General features: G+C 42.4%; 1 protein-coding gene across 1 annotated transcript in view; it reads right to left on the minus strand.

Moving 5' to 3' along the window:
- RBFOX2 (RNA binding fox-1 homolog 2) overlaps nucleotides 1–21,102 on the minus strand; it is a gene marked incomplete at its 5' end in the record, with an annotated part of 168,826 nt that overhangs the window by 22,616 nt on the left and 125,108 nt on the right. The window contains one exon of the mRNA XM_082308769.1: nucleotides 9,042–9,095. Within this exon, the coding sequence (XP_082164895.1) occupies nucleotides 9,042–9,095 (54 nt within the window). The remainder of the gene's footprint in view (nucleotides 1–9,041; nucleotides 9,096–21,102) is intronic.

A 21,102-nucleotide genomic window follows, 5' to 3' on the forward strand; every position in this document is an offset into this window, starting at 1 on the left:
TTTAAAGACACTAAACCCTGCTCCAACATAGGCAAGCTGGTCAAGCCCAAGCCGGGCTTCTCTCCCCTCTGCTAATTAACAGGCATGCTTTGCAGGACCCCCCGCCCACCCCAGACAGAGTACAGGACATCGACACTGAGCAGCACTTCGTTCTCTTGAGAAACTGCTACGAGAGCAAGCAGCGATCTGAGTTCACGCCTGGCACCAGGAATTCTGCGAAGCTTTGGGCATATCAAAACACTGAACCTTGCTTTTCCCACCTGTAAAATGGAGACAATAATAATTACCTACCTTAGAAAACTGCTGAGAGGAAGGGCTGATTGTAAAGCATCCCTTGTAATTTCTTCGGGGCACCGCTGATGTCTACTCCTATGCCTGTAACTCCCCTAATAACGCAAGGGGCCCTGAAAGTACGCAGGGCTTCTAGGCGGCACCATCAAATAAGCATTACTTAACATGAAGATTGAGAGTATCACATACTCTAGTTTCAAAATTTTCCTCTCTATCAGTACTGTGTTGGACTTGAGTGTAAATCTAAACACCTAAATACCGATTCATCGGTAAAGGCAGGTTTTATCTGACGCTGATGACCTACTGCTACCTCCCTCCCACCCTGCTACCCACCTTACTTGGCTTTGTTCTGAGATGGCAACCTCTGCACCATGGATAGTAACAAACCTCTGCCTAGTTAGACCATGAAGTTTGAGAAAAATTGACGTGCCCTGCTTTGAGCAACCACAAAGGCTCGAGGACTACTAAAATGTCCCTTTAGTTAGATGAATTTAGGTTTACTGCATCCATGAAGGCACATGCAACGTGCCTGTCCTACATGCTCATGCTGCTGCCAACTCATGCAGTCACGTAACAGGGCAGGGTACGAGATCATGCGTCCTTCCACAGAGATGAGTGCGCTGACATTAAAACAGAGCCAACGTGACTAAGTGAATTAGGATTTTAACTAGTAACAAATGGTATCTTACTACAGATAACTGTGATGAGATACTCTTCATGCCATTACAGAGAGCAGGACCAAACAAAAAACTTTGTTGCATTCTGCTTTTAGGGTGTCTTAAGAACAGGAGTAAATGGCTCCTGTGGCTTGGTATAAAGCAAATACCAGTTTCATGTACAGAGAGTAATCTCTGCCAGCTCTGATATCCTCAGGAGCAGGAAAAACAAAGCTTGCATTTGATGCAATGGAAACTCCTGATATTAACTGGAGAGCAAGGTGATGTGAGTGATCTACAGCTATGCCTTGTCAGGAAAATGGCATGCTAGCCTCATGGCCCCCTCCGTGCAGCTCGGGGTTGATATGTATGGATCACCCCCACCCCAAACTCCCGCAAAAAAGGCATCTTGATTTCTAAGCACTGTTAGCAACAAGACACAAGCAAGCCATCATTCTTCAAGTGCTTTTTAAAGGTCTTTACAATACTAATCTTAAAAAGCCCAAGCCGCTTGCACATGCTGGCCTTTATCATCCACAGCTAGGTTTCCAGCACAAAACTGTTACACATTTGTAAAATGCAGGGTTGTTTCCCCCCCCCCCCCCCCCCGAACAGCAATAATAAAAGAACTTAGCCAAGTACTGCAATGTTAAGATCAACAAGAGTGCTCCTTTGGGCTCCAACCCAATAATCTAAAGCTTCAGATAATTTCATTTCTCCAGCTATAAATAAAAAGCTATATAAATAAAAACCATGCCTTTTCCAGAACAGCATAAAAGTTTTCTGTTTAAATGAATTAAAATTGCAGCTACAAGAGATCAGGGCTAATAAAACAGCCCAACTGCATATAACTCTCAAATACATTGCAGGGAACCGGGGGGGGGGGGGGGTGTGTGTGGGGAGTGTAATACCAAAGTTGATTATGAAGGGACAGGGTATCACATCTGCTTCAAAGAACCCCTACAGAGAAAGGCAGGACTGAGAAACAGAGCAATACCTTTCCCTCTGGTTCTATATAACAGGGAAAAAGCACCTTTAAAAGGTTGGGGGAGGAGGGGAGGGAAAGACTGCAACAGGAATCTCTATTTCCCTCTTCTCTTCTTACATTAAAATTCCTGTTTGTTCTAGACAAGCCTGTGGAGACCGAATGAAATTTATGTCTTCGGTGATGATGTGAACTGAAAGCTGGAGAGCAGAGGGAAGGTAAATTTTTAGACATCAATCTGTGCAAGCTAGAACCAAACTAAAATGATTTTAATTCACATTTGTTTGCAATTAGTGAAGTCTGTACGGGATTTTAAAAACCACATTATCATTAAACATCTTTAAACTGATTAGGAATTTTCACTATTTTTAATAAGTTAACTCAAGGTAGGGTACAATCCACATGCAGACTATATGAAAATAATTAACAATGTGAATTAAAACAGAATTAATCTGATTCTGAACAACATAACTAATTAACCACAATTTTTGTTTTATTGACAGATCAGTCCTTAGCTTGTGTGACTCTCTTTGTTGAGAACCATTTAATGTCAATGCTGAATTAATGCTTTACGTTGTTGACTATGGCAGAGTCAGTATTTGTGCCCCCTTGGTTTGTCTTCTTAATGCATCTCTTAAGACATTCAAATTTTCATCAGGAAAAATAAGTGAGCCATGGTTGACATTTCTGTTATTTCTAAGTTTAAAAACTAGCAATTATATATACATTTTTTTGATGTGGGAGAGAAAAAAAAGCACATACGTATAATTTTAATTCCTTCTCACAGATGACCTGTAAAGAATAGGGATTAATTTGTACCTAAATACATATACAACAAACAATTCTCAGTTTTCCCTCCCAAGGTTGTCTTGCCCTTGGAGAAAAAAAAAAAGAAAAAGAAAGAAAAAAAAAAAAAGAGGTAGCAGATGACCAATATTTACTAGCTTAGCTTTACAGCAGGTACTGGTTTGCTCCACAGTAGTAGGTATGGAGCCAGGAGAAGGGAAGGTACAATCCTGGGTTAAAAAAAACAAAACAAAAAAAACCAAAAAACAAAAAAAGACTTAAAAGACTTGAGGTTTCTAAAATTCAGATTATACAAATAGCTTGGCTTTAATAAGGCTGTTATCATAACAAGGCTGAAATTTTCAACAATTCCTCTCCACCAGCAACTGCCAGGAACTCCTCCTAAGCAGAAAGTAAGTTTACGCCTCAGTGTATCCAGTGAACGCTAAATAACCCCAGTAAACATTTTTAGGACTGGTGAGTAATTTGCAGCGCCAGACTAACCCCTTTTTACCCAAAGGTTTATTCAAAGGGCCTGAAGAGACCGAGTAACTGCCACCCTTTTAGTCTGGCCTCAGACTCTGCAATAAATAACAAGCAGCATGATGAGCAGTGAAAAAAAATAATAAACGTATATATATATAGTATTTGAACGTTTCCATCTCTGAAGAATGAGAAAGAAAATTTACCATGTAACCGTAAAGGGAGAAATCAAAAGCGGACGGTTCTCCTGGGTGTGGCCAGAACACAGAAATTAAACAAAAACAACAACAAAAAATAAAATAAAGTAAAAAAAAAAAAAAAAAAAAAGGAAAATAAAACCAAAGGAAACTAAACAGAGCCCCTTGAAATCCATGCATTGTTAACCCTTCATTTGTCATGGAGTTTAGACCAGTCACCTCAGCAGCATCATCTCTGCCTTGTACCACTGGAGCATGCAGCCAGCGACTGGCCTTGCCATCATCCGCTGCTGTGCTCGTTTTTAACCAAGTTTTTTTGTTTGGTTGGGGTTTTTTTGTGGTTTTTGTTTTGTTTTGTTTGTTTGTTTTTTTCATTCCATTCCGTATTTCCATAATAAACAAACTTTTAGGAGCCTGAAAAAATGGCCAAGGAGACAGCAGCTTATGCTACCTGTTTCCAAGGGATTTGAAGAGAGTAGGAGGGTTTCAGCTATAATCCACCTGAGATGAGCAGGACTGAATGCACCGACAGAAACACAGCACAAAATTCAGTAAGATTATTGAAGTTACACACACAAACGCACACTTTAAATTGGCGAGGGAATTGGCATAAACCAAGCTGCCACCATTTCAGCAGCTCTTCCAGCTCCTCACTGCCCCTGAGCTGCAGCTTTGAGTGCATTAAGGCACGCACGCGTAAAGCACCTGTCCACATACCTGTGCAATCTGGTGAACCAGATGCAGGAATTAATCTGGCTAAAAAAAAAAAAAAACCATAAATGTCCCTTCAAAAAAACCTGCAGGACTATTTTTAAGCTGGATCAGTTCCCCAGTCCAGCTTGTTGTGTTGCTCCACTGCCAATCCCTCCTGTAAAACCAAGGAGGGGGCAGAGGCCAGGAGTGAGTGGCGGGAGCCCGGCCAGCACTGCTGCTCAGCAAGAGCTTGGGGCTTCAGGGTAGCTCCAGCCAAGCCAGGTCAGGGGCTTCACGGCCCCGCGTTGTCCCCGGTTGTGCGCTCCTCCTCCTCCCCTTGATCGATCTTGGCTCGTACTGTGCGGTCTGTCAGTTCAACTAGCTAAACTGGCAGAGGACGAGCTCATTTCTCTCTCTCTCTCTCTCCCTGCTGCATCAGTTTTTTGCTAATTTAGCACCCTGGATTCAACTCCCTACACAGTGAAACGAGCACTCCTGGGAAGGCACTCCCACAGGAGCAGTAAATCAGCTTACACTATCAAGCCATCAACTTCAGCCTTAAATAAACCAGTTCAGTGTATGGACTAATTTAACTCATCAGTTTAGTACTGCAGAGTTGAAGGCATAACAGTGTACTTCACTGAACTAGGATAAAAGGACACGGGTCATGTCTGCTTCATGCCACTGGCATTATAAAGGGATTTGGTGACCTGAGAAAGTAACGCTGGTTGCTGGTACTTAATTTTGTTATTAAGCCTCTTTGTGTTAATAATGCTATTTGTATTTCTGACTCAACTGATGACATCTGAACAAAAATTATAAAAATAGAATTAAAATGAAAACAAGACCTCTAATTCCTTTTATGTAACAAGGGGTTGTATATATTTCACTGAGTGGAAACTAAGTCCAGAACAAGAGTGGCTCAACTCAAAACACCTAATCCATTCAAATAAGAAATAAATGCACGTGCAAACGTACAGTCTTTTAGGCACAATTACCAAAACCTAAATTCATATTCTTATCTTAACCTACAGTTAACTGCAAACATAAAAAAACCCTAAGTGTTTCCACACAGCTTTTTAGTTAGCACAGGTTTACTTACAGAACTCCACTCACCAATAGATGCAATTTCTTTGTGAAGACCAGATGTAAGCTACTATACTATCGATTTTTTAATTAAATATGAAGCGCTTCTAGACACTTCAGTCCTATACAAGAACTTGGAGGTCTGGGTCTCCCAAGTGGAAGGCAGTGAGGGACGTAAACTTACACGATCCTGAAACCATGAGCTTGCAATCTGCACTAACATGAACTCTTACCATTTACAAATCTAAAAAAAATGCTCCCTTCTTCAGCCAAGATTTTGCTGTGTGCTTACGCACTCTTGGTCTCCGAATGTCATCAAGGGCACATCTTGGAATGCCACACGGTATGCAGCTGATGAGCAAAGAGCTTGGATTCCCTTCCCCTGCAGCTTTACGAATGCCACAGGGTACTCGTTACGCAGGCAGACTGCATTATTTCTGCAAATATGTCCACTTGTTCAGTTCAGCGCAACAGTGCCAAAATATGCATCTAGAGGATGCATCTCCACTAACAAAAGGAGCAGGAATCCTCTCTCTCTCGACTGCCTCTGGAGGTGTTTTATTCACGGTTCAGTGAAGTGCATGGTAAACTGCAAGCATGAGCAGAATGCTATTTAAAGGCACTTATATGGGTCAGAACTAGAAATGTAATGGTAAACAGGACAAATGAAACAAACAGCTAATTTCCTGGAAGCAAGCAAAAAAACCCGAACACATCAAGGGAAGACTGATGTCATTCTATTAAACAAGAAAAAAACAAAATGAAATTCAAGGGATGTTTTAAAGTTTGTATCTTGTTTCTCATACATGGCAAAGCAATATCAGTGTGAAGTCTACCAGGGCTGATATAATCCCGGTAAACAGATTGAATCTGGGCAGAAATCGAGTTAGGAAACAAGAATTCACATTGCTTTGAGAGGAGAATCAGCAAAACTAATTACTAACTACCTCCTACTCTGCTGTGATACAGAAAGTCAACAAGTAACATTTCCTAAGCCAAACGCAAGGACCTGAGGTGCGAGGTGGCTGTGACGGACAGACGCTGCTCTCTCTTTGGTCACCAAACTCCCTAAATACACAGAGATCCTGAAGGTGCAGCCAGCTTGATATAGTTCCCCCAGGCTGCCAAAGAAAACTGCCTGGTCATCTCAGGTGGATTCGAAAGGAAGAATGCAACCCACACGCTTCCTCCAGTCCCTCCTACCAACCAGCACTCGAGCCATCCCAGCAGAGATCTCCTGCCATAGCTTGGCAGGGACAAAGTGCTGCTCAACCCCGTCGTACACTGGGTGGGGGCGAACCCAGGGCAGTTCAGGATTTACCACTGTACCTTTTAAATATTTACAAAACATATACACAAAACTCTACAACCCTTAGGAACCCAGGGGAAGGGAAGGGAGCATTGAGAACACAGCACAAGGCAGGCAGCAGGAGCATCTGCTTTCGGATTCCCAAGAGAGAGGAAGAGGAGAAGAAGAGAGAGAGGTTTCATATCATTAGATTAGAATGGAAACCACAGGGCAGGAAAATGCATTCAGATTTTTTTTTTTTTTCCTAAGGTGGAGGAAGAACCCAAGAGTGAGTGAGTGGCCTCCAGAAAGATCCATTTCCTTTGCTTCACCATCAGATCACCAAACTGTTGTTTTTCCATTATTATGTGAATACCAGGTGCTTCGTGCAGCTACACCCCACTCAAACACTGGGGCCTCCCATTTTCATGCTAAGCAGGAATAATCTTGCATTCTTTTTAAAACAGGAATTATTTCGGGTAGAGAAGGATGCAAAGATAGCACAAAATTACTCTCTGGGTGTTCTCTCATTCTGTTCAGATTCTGCACCATCCCTCATACAGGCTCTCAGTTTTGCAACTGCTTTTTGCGGTAAGGTGACAAAAAAGCAGTAGAAAACTGCACGGTCAAGGACTGGAAGAACATATTTTTGCATTGCTTTCTTTTTTCATATATTTATTAAGGGTTCAGGATAAAATTCATCAAGGAACTCTTCAGCAATAATTTTTGTTTTAACTGAAAACCAGAAGCCTTGGGCTTTAACAAGTGCACAAGAAGGTACTTTTCATAGTCATAAATCAAGTCTCCACAGAAAGCCTCCAACGTTAGTGTTGCCTAGAAGGGAAAGGGCAGCCGTGGGCGTTTAATACAGGGCTGTGTGGATGGGAGAGAGAGTAAAGTTCATGTGTGGAGAGGAAAACACTGTTCTGGAAAGCACAGCCAGTGGGGGATGAAGGACAGAGCTCACCACTTGGCCAGGCCAGTTATTTTTGTTCTTTCTTTTGCAATTACATCCAAACAAGTAGGGATTTGATAGAGGCCAGAGGCTATTCCCAAAGCCAAATAGAAATTACTAAAATCAAGACTAATTCACAGATAGCTCTGGCCTATAAATATCAGAAGAACAGCAGAGAGCAGAATAACTATTTACAAACTCAGCATAGCTGATTGTTTTGGTAAAGCATATAGATTTTTATCCACAAAGGGAAGTAAAACACTCTAAGCCATATAGACGTTTACTTGTTCAGACTATTTAAAAAAAAACAAAAAACAAAAAACAACAAAACCAAAACCATGGTATTAAGCACAAATGAAGGATGGGGAAAGGGCTAACACTCATTTCTTCTGTATACAGATCAACCACTTTCTGGTTTCCAGCTAATACAGAGACTGAAGAATTTCAGAATGCATCTTGGGCAACATGGGTGGAAATTTGCAGAGGGCTCTGAACATGAACATACCCCGGAATATATGTTGAAGCAAAGAGGCCACCTTAAGACTGTGAACCTCAAATGCAAGCGAAAGGCATAGACTCTAAACCCAAACTGCTTAGCTGAATTGCAACTTCAAAGTCTCTTGTGTGCATGCACACATGTGCGCACACGTGTGTGGGGGGAGGAGGGAAATTTTGTTTTAATTGAAAATGGGAATCTTAGCATTGATTAAGTCAAGCAGAGTATAGACATGCACTGTGCAAGCTTCCCCCATAGAGCTTTGGCAATGCACCTCGCTCCTGACCTGCAAAACTCCCTGCTATTCCAGTGCTGAACCTCCTGGGCAGAGAGAGAATCACATCAATTTGTCATTGTGGTGATACTGGTTACGTGATGAGAACCAATTGCCAATTAGGACAAAGATCACTGAATCTCTCTGCAGCTGACCTGAGCAACATTTGAAATCTCATCTCCAGAGAAATAAATTACCATTAACCCTCAACAAAACCTCCCTCTTAATATATCTGTAAGATGAAAATAGGTGTGTGAATGCAAATTCAGTGGGGAGAGGTCCACATGGGGCAGGGCAAGGGGAATAAGGATGCTTATATTAAGCATCAAATATCTCAAACGTGAAAGGTTGGCATCTCGGAAGTGCCGAGTAGGTCTGCAAAATAGAGTAAATAAAATCCTTTCACATACAAGATATGACAGCTTTTCTACAGAAGTATTTTAATGCAACAAAAACGTGGTTGGGGGGTGGGTGGGTTAGGCTTTGTTCGTACAGTCTCCCATCACACAAAGCTGTTTCACCTTATTCTGCCTTCCCCACAGGGCACCCATTGCTAGTGCAATGGGAATGGGTTGGTATGAAGGCTCAAGTGACTTACTCCCTGTTTGTTCAAAAGGCTGGGGAACCTGATCCCAGACAGGAGTGTCTAGGAGCATTTGTACATGCTACCCAGAAATGACCATGCTCAGAGTCTGGAGTCAAAGGCAACAAGAGATAGCCCCCAAAATAGCTTTTCCCTTCCCCCATCACGCTAATTCCTGCCGATCTCTACAGAGTATATTCTCTAGGCAATGAACTGCCTTTTACTCTGCAATCAAAACAAGAGAAGCGGGTACAGAAACAGGACTTACCTTGGAGCCACGCTCATTAAAGATTATCTCTACATCAAGGATTTTGCCGAATTGCTGCAGAGAGACAAGGGGAAGAAAAAAAAAAAAAAAAAGATTTATTTTTGGCAATCCATTTTTCCTACCTTTTGGGGGCTGGCTTAGTGCAAGAAGGGAGATGAGAATATTTCCATTTCTAGCATACAGGCAAAGGCATAAAATCCCAGTGACGTGACCCAGTTCTCTCAGGTTAGGACATGCAGATCCTCTTGGTCACAGACCCCAGGTTTTCTCACAAAAGTCTAAAGGAAGAAAAACAATCTCCAGAAGAATTTTAGGGATTTGAGGTGGCTTTTCTCTTCCCCCTTTTGGTCTAAACAATTCTGTTTTCCCTCATTCTACTATTTCATTTAAGACATGGTTATATGATTTCATCTCAGACATCTAACAATATTTCTCAAACGTAATTCAGCATTTCATCTTCCTCCTGAAGTGGCTATCACAAAGAGAAACTTAACAGTGATTTTGTTTCTCTGGAGGGGATAGTCACAGAAGACTCCCAACCTCAGGGATTCCAAGCCCTAAATCTCCTTTCCTCTCCCCCTCCCTTTACTTTCCAAAACTCCAAGCCTTCAAAAGAATTGATGGCAGACTCAGAAACCATGAAAATGGCCAACCCCCAACAGTTTGTTTTTCAGAAAAATATCATTCAACTTCAACCCGTGACATACAGGTGGCTGTCAATAACCCATGCAAGTTTATCACGTATGATGCAATTCTGACCTCTGCCTCAGCCTGGAGACCCCAAGGACAGCAGGGCCCCACTACTCTGCACTGTTTCAACAACTGGTTCCAAAGAGCTCCCTACTTAGCACAGAGCAAAAATGGGAAATGACAGCTACAAGCTAGAAAGGAGATTTACCACACTCTGTGGAACCAAATATGGATCACATCCTTCACCTTAGAACACATTAAAACGTTTTTATTGAACTGGCCAGATTCAAACCAGTAACCTATAGGTAAAAGCATCACTACTGCAACAGAGCCCCACGATGCTCTGTCCTCTAGAAGTGTCAGTGTCATATTGCCAAACTAGAGGTCTGCTCTCCAGAAAGACAGGTTTAAGATCTCATCTTCAGGAGCATATATACAGAGCAGACTTCATTCTAGAGATGTATATTGCACTCAACAAATGCTATATCTAAGCATTTTTCCTACCCCGTTATTTACAAAAGCTTCCATCAACATGGTTTTGATCTCACTGCTTGCAGAAGATTTAAAGGTGGTAGCAAATGAAGTAAGGGTCAACAAGAAAAGAAAGGATGGTTTCACAGTTAGGAGAGGATGAACAAAGCCTCTGGGCACTGGGACACTCTGCACTTTGCCACGGTGCTCTTAATATAATATTTGTCATTTTTTTTAAATTAACATTTCCATTCATAGTCAAACAGGTATAATGCTCATTTTGTGGGTGCCCTGCTCGAAAGACTTGTGGCCAGATTTGCAAACATGGAACATTTACAAGTGAGCCATGATGACTGAGGAAAAGCTCTGAATATGTAAAGCAATAAAAAGCTATTAAGTCCCTTGAACAAGTATTCCACAACTGTCTTTATGCAAACAAAATGCTTCCAACAATTTTAGCTATAGTTTCTGTCTGCTTCCATTCTCCATTCTTAAAAAGGAGATAGTTGTATTCTTTTACAAATGTTGGTTCACAGATGTTGTTTTTACTGTTCTATTGTTTAAAAGACAATACTTGATCTTCTATTCATCCCAAGAACAATTGAATTCACAATATCCCACGTTACACGAAGTTTAAATAATGCTAATGTAAACATGCATCTTCCTTGAAACCTCAACATCTCAACAGCTTAGGCTTGATCCATGCTGGATCCTCTTTTGATTACTGCTGTGCCAATCACAGCTAAAATACATTTTCTATTTCTATCCCATGCTTGGTGTGGGTTTGTCTATAAAGGAGATTAGCCATTGATTGCTTTTTGTTGTCTTTGTTGCATATGGCTTGGGCAGTGCCATGAAAAAAAATCAGTCATGATTGCTTTCTTGGTAGACTATTTGAGTGTTGTTACACGACACGGGCTGAACCAATTTAACAGCTCGCGGCTGCTGAAGGCTGTCCCTGCTCCCTTGTCCTTCCTTGTCTGGTCTCACCAGCTTCCTAAAGCTGGCCCCAGTTTTCATTCTCACCTGTAGATAAACTGATACAGCTCATGAATCCTGCGAAAAAGTAGCCGAACAAAAGGAATAAATACAAGGTTTTTGACAACTTACTGATCTGAAGTGGCTCAAAGGATCAGGTGAGCATTAGGGCTCTGAAAAGCAAAAGGGAGTGGAAAGCAGCACACCCTGCCCAAGAGCAGGATCTGTCCCTGACAGATCAGCTCAGCTGCCTAGCCTTGCCACACACGCTGAAACAGCCCAGCTCTCGACAAATGCAAATGCCAAAATTATTTTCAGAATCTTCAAAGCCATCAAAAATCACCATTTTCTACCTCATTAGAATCATCTTGAAAGAGAACAAACTGTGCAGCTTCTGGTGCACAATTATGCCGTGCCATCTTCCCCTTTCTCCACACCCAGCTGGGCCTGGATCCTCGGGTATTACTGCCAGCGCTGCCTGCCAGCCCCGTTCGGCTGAGCTCACCGCGCAGGGTTTCCACACCAACAGGAAATCCTGTCTTGTATGTTTAATTTCTTGTGGCTGACAAAAAGCTGGCAGTAACGCTGGATGCATGTGATCTGACCTAGCTCCGTGAGAGGTGGCAGAGCTGCCTCCCTGCCCTGTAGATGATGGAGGTACATCGTTTCCTAGATGACAGAATTAAGATCACCAAATCCTGCAGTTGCAGTGAGCACAGGCTTGACACCTACTGCAATGGGCTACAGCCATCCATGCAAACTGCTCCGATCTCTTCTCTACCTAGGAGTTGTGGGTGTTTGAAGGGGCAGGAGGGAAGGACCTGTTTAGGAGAGAAGCAGCAGAGACAACAGGGGCTAACTGCTCAACTGAGGTTTGCTGGGGAGGGGTTTCCTGCTCCATGAAATTCCCTGGAAGAAAGCAGCATGGCTGTGAGGCAGGAGGACGTGCACCGGGCTCTTCAAGACTCTGCTGCAGCCGTTGCCACAGCTGCTCTGACAGCTACTAACACCACGGCTCTCGTCCTCGCTGCTGCAACAGTCACAGCAGGTCCAGCACTGGAGGCAGTTTTTTTTTTGGTAGCATGCCAGAATTTTCCTGAAGAATGAAAGCAGGAAAAAAGAACTAGTTCATTTTAACAGTTTATATCTCCTTCAAAGCAGAATATAATTTAGTGGAACATAAAAAGGCACTTTGTTCTCTGATGGTGCTTGCCCTACCAAATGTCAACAGCCTACTGCAAACAATGGAAATTTTAAGAGCTCCTTAGTGAAGGGTCACAATTTTTGTATGGAAAATACTAGGCCATCTAAATACAAGGCTCAACACCAAATGCCCCCATAGTAATTTTTTAAAATCATGTATACAGGCATGTTTGTATTTTCCAGCAGACAGACGGTCTGGCCAAATACAAAAAGAACCATGCTTAGGTCATCCATGAGGACTAACCCTCTAATCTCTAATCTTGAAGACATGAATCACTGTGCCCACAGACCTGATTTGTTCACTCAATGATTACCAAGAACTCCTACTTACAACCCTGCACAGCAGCCAGGGAAAAAAAATCCTCAGCAGTGTTCACAGCCTCTGAAGAAGGCACTGCAGGACTACACAGCTCAAATGCTCCCCACCATGACTTAAAAAGCTTACTATGTGACCAAGAAGCCAGCATCCCCCATCACATGTCAGGTTGTGCAAGAAGCCTCCTCCATGAACTGCTCATGCACACGCCATATGATGGCTAGATATACACACACTTCCAGTCATACCATGGCATAGGAGCTATAGCATCATGTTTTATCTTAGTGCTTCATTCCCTGGAGTGACCTTGTACCAGCTTTTAGTTACTTTTCTGTAAAGAAGGTAAATGAGAATCATCTCCTCTACAATGGCAACAGGGGCTGTTGGAAATAACAGTTTTAAGAGGCTTAAAGATACCAACAGACATCAGCTATGGCCAGAACCCGATTTTCTTTCTTGAACGTGATGTACCTTTATCATAGATGCAAGGGCATTGCGCAAGGAAAGGTATACACATGCTGTGTGTTTCTTTCCACCCAGATGACATGAAGGCAGCAGATTTTTCCAGCAGAGGCCATAACTACATTACATATAATAAATTTGAGAGATCTGGCACCAGAGAGCTTTTGCCTTCCAAGGCACTGACAGTTTGGTAGGGCCCCTCCTGTATGCTCTGTTCCAACTGGCCCTGCCTCCTCTCCCTGTCTAGAGCATTCAAAATCAGCTCCAAAACGTGCCAGACAAATAACTTAACCCTAAGGATGCAAACAACAGGGAGTACAAGGCGAATTCTCTAGAAATCACGAAGCAAAAAAAGGTAACATGAGACACCATGCAACAACCTCACATCCCTACAAGAGAACTCTCTATGCCCAAGCAGCTTTGCACTGGCCCTACAAAATTCACTTAGAAATGAGTGCAGAGAACTATCTAAACCTCAAAGGGGCCAAACAGTCCATTCTCAAAGACGGGCAAAATTCAAAATAGCCAGGAAACCAACCCTCCTATGCAGGAAACCATTTCAGGTCCTCAGCCTTGAGGCGCATGAGCAAGAGCATTTCATATGCAGGATAGGCCCATGCTGCAGAGAGCGTCCTTACCCTAGGTCCCGGCTCCATGGGATATACTTTCAGCTGAGAACAGCTGGCTCCATCGTAGCGTGTATTAGTCAGTGCTTAGTTATGGCAGCACGGGGCCTGCCAGAGCTATGCTGCTATCAGTACATGAACTTCCTCACCTAAATCTGGGTCTGGATTTTAAAGCTCTTCAAAATAGTGGGGCCAACCCAGCTACAGCCAACCCTATTAAGCCCAGCTACACCAGTATGCTTTGCTGACAGGAAGATGGAAGCATTAAGGATTTATAAACCAAAGCACTACCATAGTTTACCAACTGAACAGACAGTAAACAAGCACCAACAAGCCTTTATTAGGGTTGACCTGTTGCCCAACAAAACACAGATGTTTTCTAAGAAACCAGACTTTAAAAGGAAGCCACACAAAGAGCACAGATTTCTAACAGGATTTACAGACCACAGCCATCCCAGCAAACAAAGTTATGAAAGACATAGTTTCTCAGTCATTTGTTATCCTCTGACTCACAAATAAAAGATTTTCACACAAAACAGTGAGATGGGGTGAACAGTACCACAGGGTACCATTCCAGAGATCTTAACACCAGGCCAGTTTCCAGGTCTGTATTTCCAGCTCCTTGTTCCTGCCTTGTGCCATCCCCAGAAGTGTGACTGCACTGTAACCTGGTACCGCTGCCATGGAAAATCCATCCACCTGGACCCATGCCTACAAAAGCAGCATACATTCAAAACTCAATTTGAGAGGACTCAGACATGTAGACTGAATCCATATAAAACTGGGTTATAAAAGACAACTCCATGTATTTTTACCCAGGCCTTCTACACAAGTAAATCCAGCTACAGCACAGCACTTTTTCCTAAATGACATTCAGCCCAGTCTCACTGCAGACTCTTCTAGTAACTCGTATGAAATCCTAAACAAATCTTAAATGTATGATCCAGTCATCGCTGTCTTCCACCAGATGGTCACTACAGAAGTTTCTATGTCCTGTTGGTGTCTGCACATAGCTTTCGCAGAGCAAGACAGACAGTACAATAGCTGCTGACAGCTGCGGCGGCACAAGCACCCAGGCGCAAAAGTACTGTGGTCCGCAGCGTAGCCGTGCAAAGCAGGACGCTCAAGCAGCACTGAGCATACGAGTCCTTAGCAAAAGGTGATTCCAGAAATCGCCCTGGTGAAACACATCAGTATAAACAGCAGCCTCTCTTCTAACTCTAACCAACATCAGCAGGAACAAAGTCCTGCCCTGTGAGAGGGCTGGAGCTCTCTCTCGTCGTAGGAAGAGCTTGGAAACAAAAATCATCACAAAGAGGCCACCTTGTGTCAGAATGTTTGTTCTCCAATACTGGCACGTAGGACTTGCTATGTGTGATCGGTGGCCAGTACTATTCAGAGATGAAAAAACTAGAATACATCTTGATATCCAGAAGACAGGATTCCTCCTTCAGATGTCCAAACCACTCAGAAAGCAGAGTCCCTTTCAGCAACTTTCCTATTGCTGTACTTCAGGCCTCATCACCATGCATCAACAACTGCAGGTCAGAGCTTCTTGGTCTATCGTATTATTTACCTACTTACCTTAACGCCTCATGAGTAGTTTTCTGCCATTGCCAATACTTGTGTATCATGAATTACTTGTATATTTAAATTTATTTACTGGCAAATACAGACTTAAAATTCTACCAAATTCTTGGTGAGAAAGAGCTGTAGTCTAGCTTGTTATTGCTTTAGCCTCAAACTCTAGGCTCATGGAGGTGTTTTGCACTTTTGACACCAGAGTAAAGCTGGATGAGAAATTATATCCACTTAGATATTTTAGGAAGCGCAAAGCGCCAAAGTGTTTCCCCAGAGGCTGAGATCTGAAAGCAACAGGAGCTTCCAAAAATATTTGAGCTCCCAGAGCTGTATTGCTTGGGTCACAGAAAGCAGTGGTCTACCACAAACATACACCATAAAGAACCTCGCAGTAGAGATATGAATTTACTTAGAGAAGTAAAACGATAACAGCATTACCTCCCTTAAAATCCAATGTTAAAAAAAAAGTAGCTACCATTCTGTCACCTTTAATAAATGAAGTTATTAATAACTTCATTAACTGAAGTTATTAAATGTGACAGAATGGTCACCTTTATATAAAACAGCTATGTATTATCACTGCTGTAGCTGATAATGCACAAAAACCCTTTATCAACTGGGTTCCTCATGTTCCCCACCAGAAGCAGTTAACAGCCTACAAGTAGTAGCCATGCAGTGAGCATGTTTTAAAAAAAGGCAATGTCTCCATCTGAAGCCAGAGCCTGAGAGAATTCACACCCTCTACTGTGCTATCCCACATTCATCTGCAATCGTCATCAATATAGTCCTCATTTTTATCTTACACATCTCCTTTTTTAAAAATGATTGAAGATTCTTGAGCAAAGAGCATTTCACCACGGTAAATTCTGAGAAACGTCAATTCTGACTCCTCATACTGTTGCTCTCACAACAGATAAGAAGGATTTAGTGCACAGACACCTGTATGAACTACCAAAACGATCCACTCCACTTGTTTTTGTGGAGGCAGTTCATGATTCAGCTTGAGAACAGATGAATTTTTCTCTTGCAGGCAGTCCAACCTGGCCTCCCCCTTCCCCAGGAGACTCTGAAGTCCATCTGATTCTGAAGTCCAGAACTGACCAGAGTATCCCAGCCAGTTTTATACTGGGAGGAAAACTGCTTCTTGAAGCCTAAGAGGAAAGGACTGAAGCTATCAGCCATGAGGTGCAAGCACAGACACTATCATAGCACAAAGCTGAAAGGACTGGAAACATGTTGAGAGAAACATGAGCTTTTCATCTGCATACATAGTCCAGTAAGGAAGGGGACAGCCTACCAGCAGCTAAGTAGAAGACTACTACCTTCATGTCAGAGTCCTTACACACACTAGCCAAAGAATATCCCCTCGGAAACTGGGTAAGATTTTGAAAGGAGTGCTAAATTGTTTTTAACACTGATGGCAACTCTTCTACCCCCTGCTAAGTTGCTCCATTGTTTAAATTAGCCTAAATGACTAAGAATTTTTCTCTTATTTCAAGGTTAATTGTGTTAAATCTCAGCTTCCAACTGGAAAATCTTATTATGGCTGTAAACAAGACCTAAAAGCCCTATTAGTAGGTATCATCCATGCATAAGCACCTGTACAGAACAGACTTGTCATCTCCCAACCTTTCTTTAATAAGCTGAGTAAATCATGTATCCAACACCTCACACAGTCAAAAAGCCACTCATCTTCCAAGCCCTAGATTATTTTTTTGGTCCTAAACTGATCTCAGAACTCAACAAAATTATGCTGTCACAGTCTTTTCAACTTTGAACATGAGCAAGATCACATCTCTCCTTCAACCTGATACCCCCCTTTGCATTGCTAAAGCAACTGTCTTCAATGATGACTAGTACTCTTCCAAATCAGTGTTTTCCAAAGAAAGCTTTCCATCCTTCAAGCACAGCCCGGTTCCCACATACTCAGTACTCTGCACTGAGCTGCATCAAACACGTTTTTGTTGGATTTATTGTCAGTTAACCAGGCATTTCAAGTCATTCTCTAGCAGTAACCTTATCTTTCTCTTTCCTCCTCCTCAGATAGTTTTTTAACTGCAAACCTTACTGGCAAGGTTTTAATAGTACTGTCGCCACGGGTTGATACAGATACTGAACAGGACTGCAACTGAACAGATCCCTAGGGAAACTGACACTAAAAACAGTCTTGATCACTGATGTCTCCCCAGTAACTACTACTTTTTATTATCTATCATTAAAGAGGTTTTTAATCCCTCTAATGTGTGTTATGCTTATTTGAGATAAGTTATTCTTTCTTAAAAATCAAAATTGGTCACTTGAATGAATTCAACTGGTTGAGCAATGTTCAACTATATCAGTATTGCTTTATACAATCTTGTCAAAATAGACAAGACAATATTTGTCTGAAAAGATGTATATGACCTTATACAAAGCCACGCTGAATAGATATTAAAACATTTCTTCAGATTCTAATGTTTTTTAAAACATTCCAAAGTTATTTTTATCTTGGATCAACATATGGATAATCAGTTCACAGCTCTTTCGGTCATCCCTTTGAATTTTTTCAATAGTGAATCCTGGTGGGCAGCATTCCAGCCTTCTGCAACTTCCCTAGCTTACAAGAATTGGCTAAAAATTAACATTAATGAATAAAAGAGCTTCTTGCTTTGGCTATTATCTTTGGACATACCTTATCTAGATCTGCTGGTTTTTAAATATTAGCGAGCACTGTCTCATGCTTCTTTGTTATAAATTATATACAAAACCAGATATAGCACAAATACCTCCTGTCACATCATAAAAACAGCAAGCTGGGGGTTTTTTGATGTTTTTTATGTTTGGGGTTTTTTTGTTGTTTGGTTTGTTTTCTGGTGGTTTTTTTGTTTGGGTTTGTTTGGTTTTCCCCCCCCCCCAGAAACACACAACTATTTCCTAATTTTATATTGGACCTACACCTAGATCTTTTCTCTTTGCATGTAAAAAATTGCCACCTTCTCTGAACCTACATCACCAATATCTCCATGATTAGCACACCTCCTTTCTCACCTGCTTCTTTGCTTAAGTTTGCAGTTATATTCACTGCCATTTACTTCCTCCTCCTCTTTATCCTCCCTGCCTAATGTGCAGAATGCTTTGTGTTTTATTAACACAGTTTCAGTGACTGGGGAATCATGCCTTTTTGGCTATCAGTATGATTTTGTTGAATACTTTATATCTTTCATTAACACTTCCCTTTTAAAGGTACCTTCCTGGGCAGTTATCCTGCCAATTGTTTAAACTCAAAGAAAGAGACTCTTCTAAAGCTCCTTACATTACTGCCTGATGCCATATTCTGTTTGCACAAAGTAAATACAGACAAATAACAATCACTGGTACCTAGGCAACCGTGGGATTTCAGGTCAGCTATTAACTCTTCTTTATCTGCTAGAACAAGGTCAACTATTGATTTATTCCACAGTGGGTGCAGTACTGTGTGCATTAAAAATGACCTATTCCTTCTAGAAGCTTTCTGGAAGTCTTTTTATTGGCATCATGAAATGTCAAGTAAATATTACCTGTTTTAAGCAGACTATTTTATTTGCCTCCCTATGAGAAGCATATACATAAGGCAATGTTTGTTCCATTCCTGAGGATATCTCAGGGACCTGTTAGAAACAAGTAATAGGTGAGACATGGTTTGAAACCCAAATAACTTGAATTTGTCAGGAAATCCTTATGTCTGCAGCTCTCACGAATGGTGAGGGTTTAGAAAGTGTTATGTAATTTCCATTTAATCACACATGGGACAACATGTCTGAAGTCCACCTCTACTCAAGTCTGGACGAAAGCATTAGCTAATGTTCTGCGCCCCAGGACTGGGCTGACCTCTCACATGCTGTTCCATCCTCAGGGGACTTCTTTACTCCCTCCCTACCATCACATTTATTTCTTCCTCCACCGCTTCACTGTCTAACCAATTCCTCTCTTTGAACAGTAGCTTGGGAAAATCACTCCAGGCAAGGATTTTGAGTCTCTCAGATATGACGTTGAGGAGATGTGACCTGACACACGGAAGGGAGAGGGAGAAGATGGGGGTTACAAGACACAGCTGAAGACTCAGACAACCATGAGTCCCCTGTAGGAGAAAGGGTAGGTTTCAGTGAGTCACCCAAGGGAAAGCATCCTGATCCTGAAAAAGAAACAGGAGCGAGGAGAATTCAGAGAGAAATGCTCTCCTGCTTGAGGCTCTGAGCATGCCGAGAAAAGCAACAGTGAGAGAAAAAGGGCCAGGTAAACAAACAAAAGGTATTACACGGAATATACCACTTACCCCACTTAAAATCACATCACTGCACTGGAACTCAAGATGATGTTTAGAGGAAAAAATAAGCCAACAACAAACAACTCGGGGAACAATAGAAACCAACTCATATAGTGTTATTTCCCCACCCCTTCTATGTACAACCACTTGGGCACCATTTGGGCCAAAAAAAGGACGGGAAACCTTAATGAAAGCAGTTAGGCTGCATTTCTTTACAAGTCACTTCTCAGGACAGCAGTTCATTCACATTGCCTGCATGTCCTCACTTGCAAAGCAGAGGTAAGAGTCACCAGGACAGGGATGTTCTTGTCATTTCCATTTCATCCACATCCCCCACACCAGGAGCACAGGAAGGAACAGCATGAAGGTGAACGAGCGTGAAAGGGGACAGTCCTCAAGTCAAGCACTGGTCTGAAGGGAAGGGGCAGCAGCAACGTGGAACAGTTTATGTAAGCAATGCAGCTCCCAGGAGAGGAGAGCAGCAGTAGCACAGAGCAGGACGTGCCAAATACAGATTGTAGCAGGTGGTCCAAGAACTGGCTGTGATTTCAGCAACCGGTTTCTCCAAACCGGACGGAACTGCCTACCGCACAGCCCCGCAACAGCAAAAAGCAAGCTAAAAACCACAAAAGCAGCGCAGGAGAAAGAGAAGATTCAGCAACACAGATTGCCAGGAGATGAGTTTCACCCTGACAACATTCCCACGGATGTCAAGAGCATGACAATCTAATGAACAGCACGGAAGCAAACCCAGGCCTCTTGCAAAAGAATTACAGAACCGTAATTTTGGCTGGGACCTACCTCCAGAGGTCATTTAGTGCAATCCCTGCTCAAAGCAGGTCTAATGAGATCTGGTTGGCCAGGCTGTGTCCAGTCAAGTCAAATACCTCCAAGGATGGAGGTTCCACAGCCTCTCTGGACAACATGTTCCTCTATTTAACCACCCTCACAGTAAAAAAAAAAAACAACCAACCAAACAAAAAAACCCCACAACACCCCAAAACCCAAAACTTTCCTGATATCTAATTGATATTTCCCATGTTCCAACTTGTGTTTGTTGTCTCTCATTTCATCATTTACACACAACCAAAAAGAATCTGGCTACATCTTTTCTGTATCCTCTGATCAGGTAGTTGCAGACAACGAAAATATCCCCCCTCTGCCTTCTCTTCTTAAAGCTGAACAGGTCTCAGATTCTGCTCATATGCCATGTTCTCCAGCTCCCCAGCCATCTTACTGGTGCCCACTGGGCTTGCTCCACTTAGATGAAGAGCACTTCTTGCCCTGGAGAGCCCAAACTGGACACAGTATTCCAGATGCAGTCCAACAACTGCTGAAGACAGGGGAAGGATCACAACCCTGGGCCTGCTGGCTACTCACTGACACAGCCCAGGGTGTGGTCGGCCACCTTTGCCGCAAGGGCACGCTGCTGCTTATGTTCAATTTGTTGTC

This window comes from Platalea leucorodia, assembly GCF_965183815.1.
Source record: "Platalea leucorodia genome assembly, chromosome: 4".
Lineage (NCBI taxonomy): Eukaryota > Metazoa > Chordata > Aves > Pelecaniformes > Threskiornithidae > Platalea > Platalea leucorodia.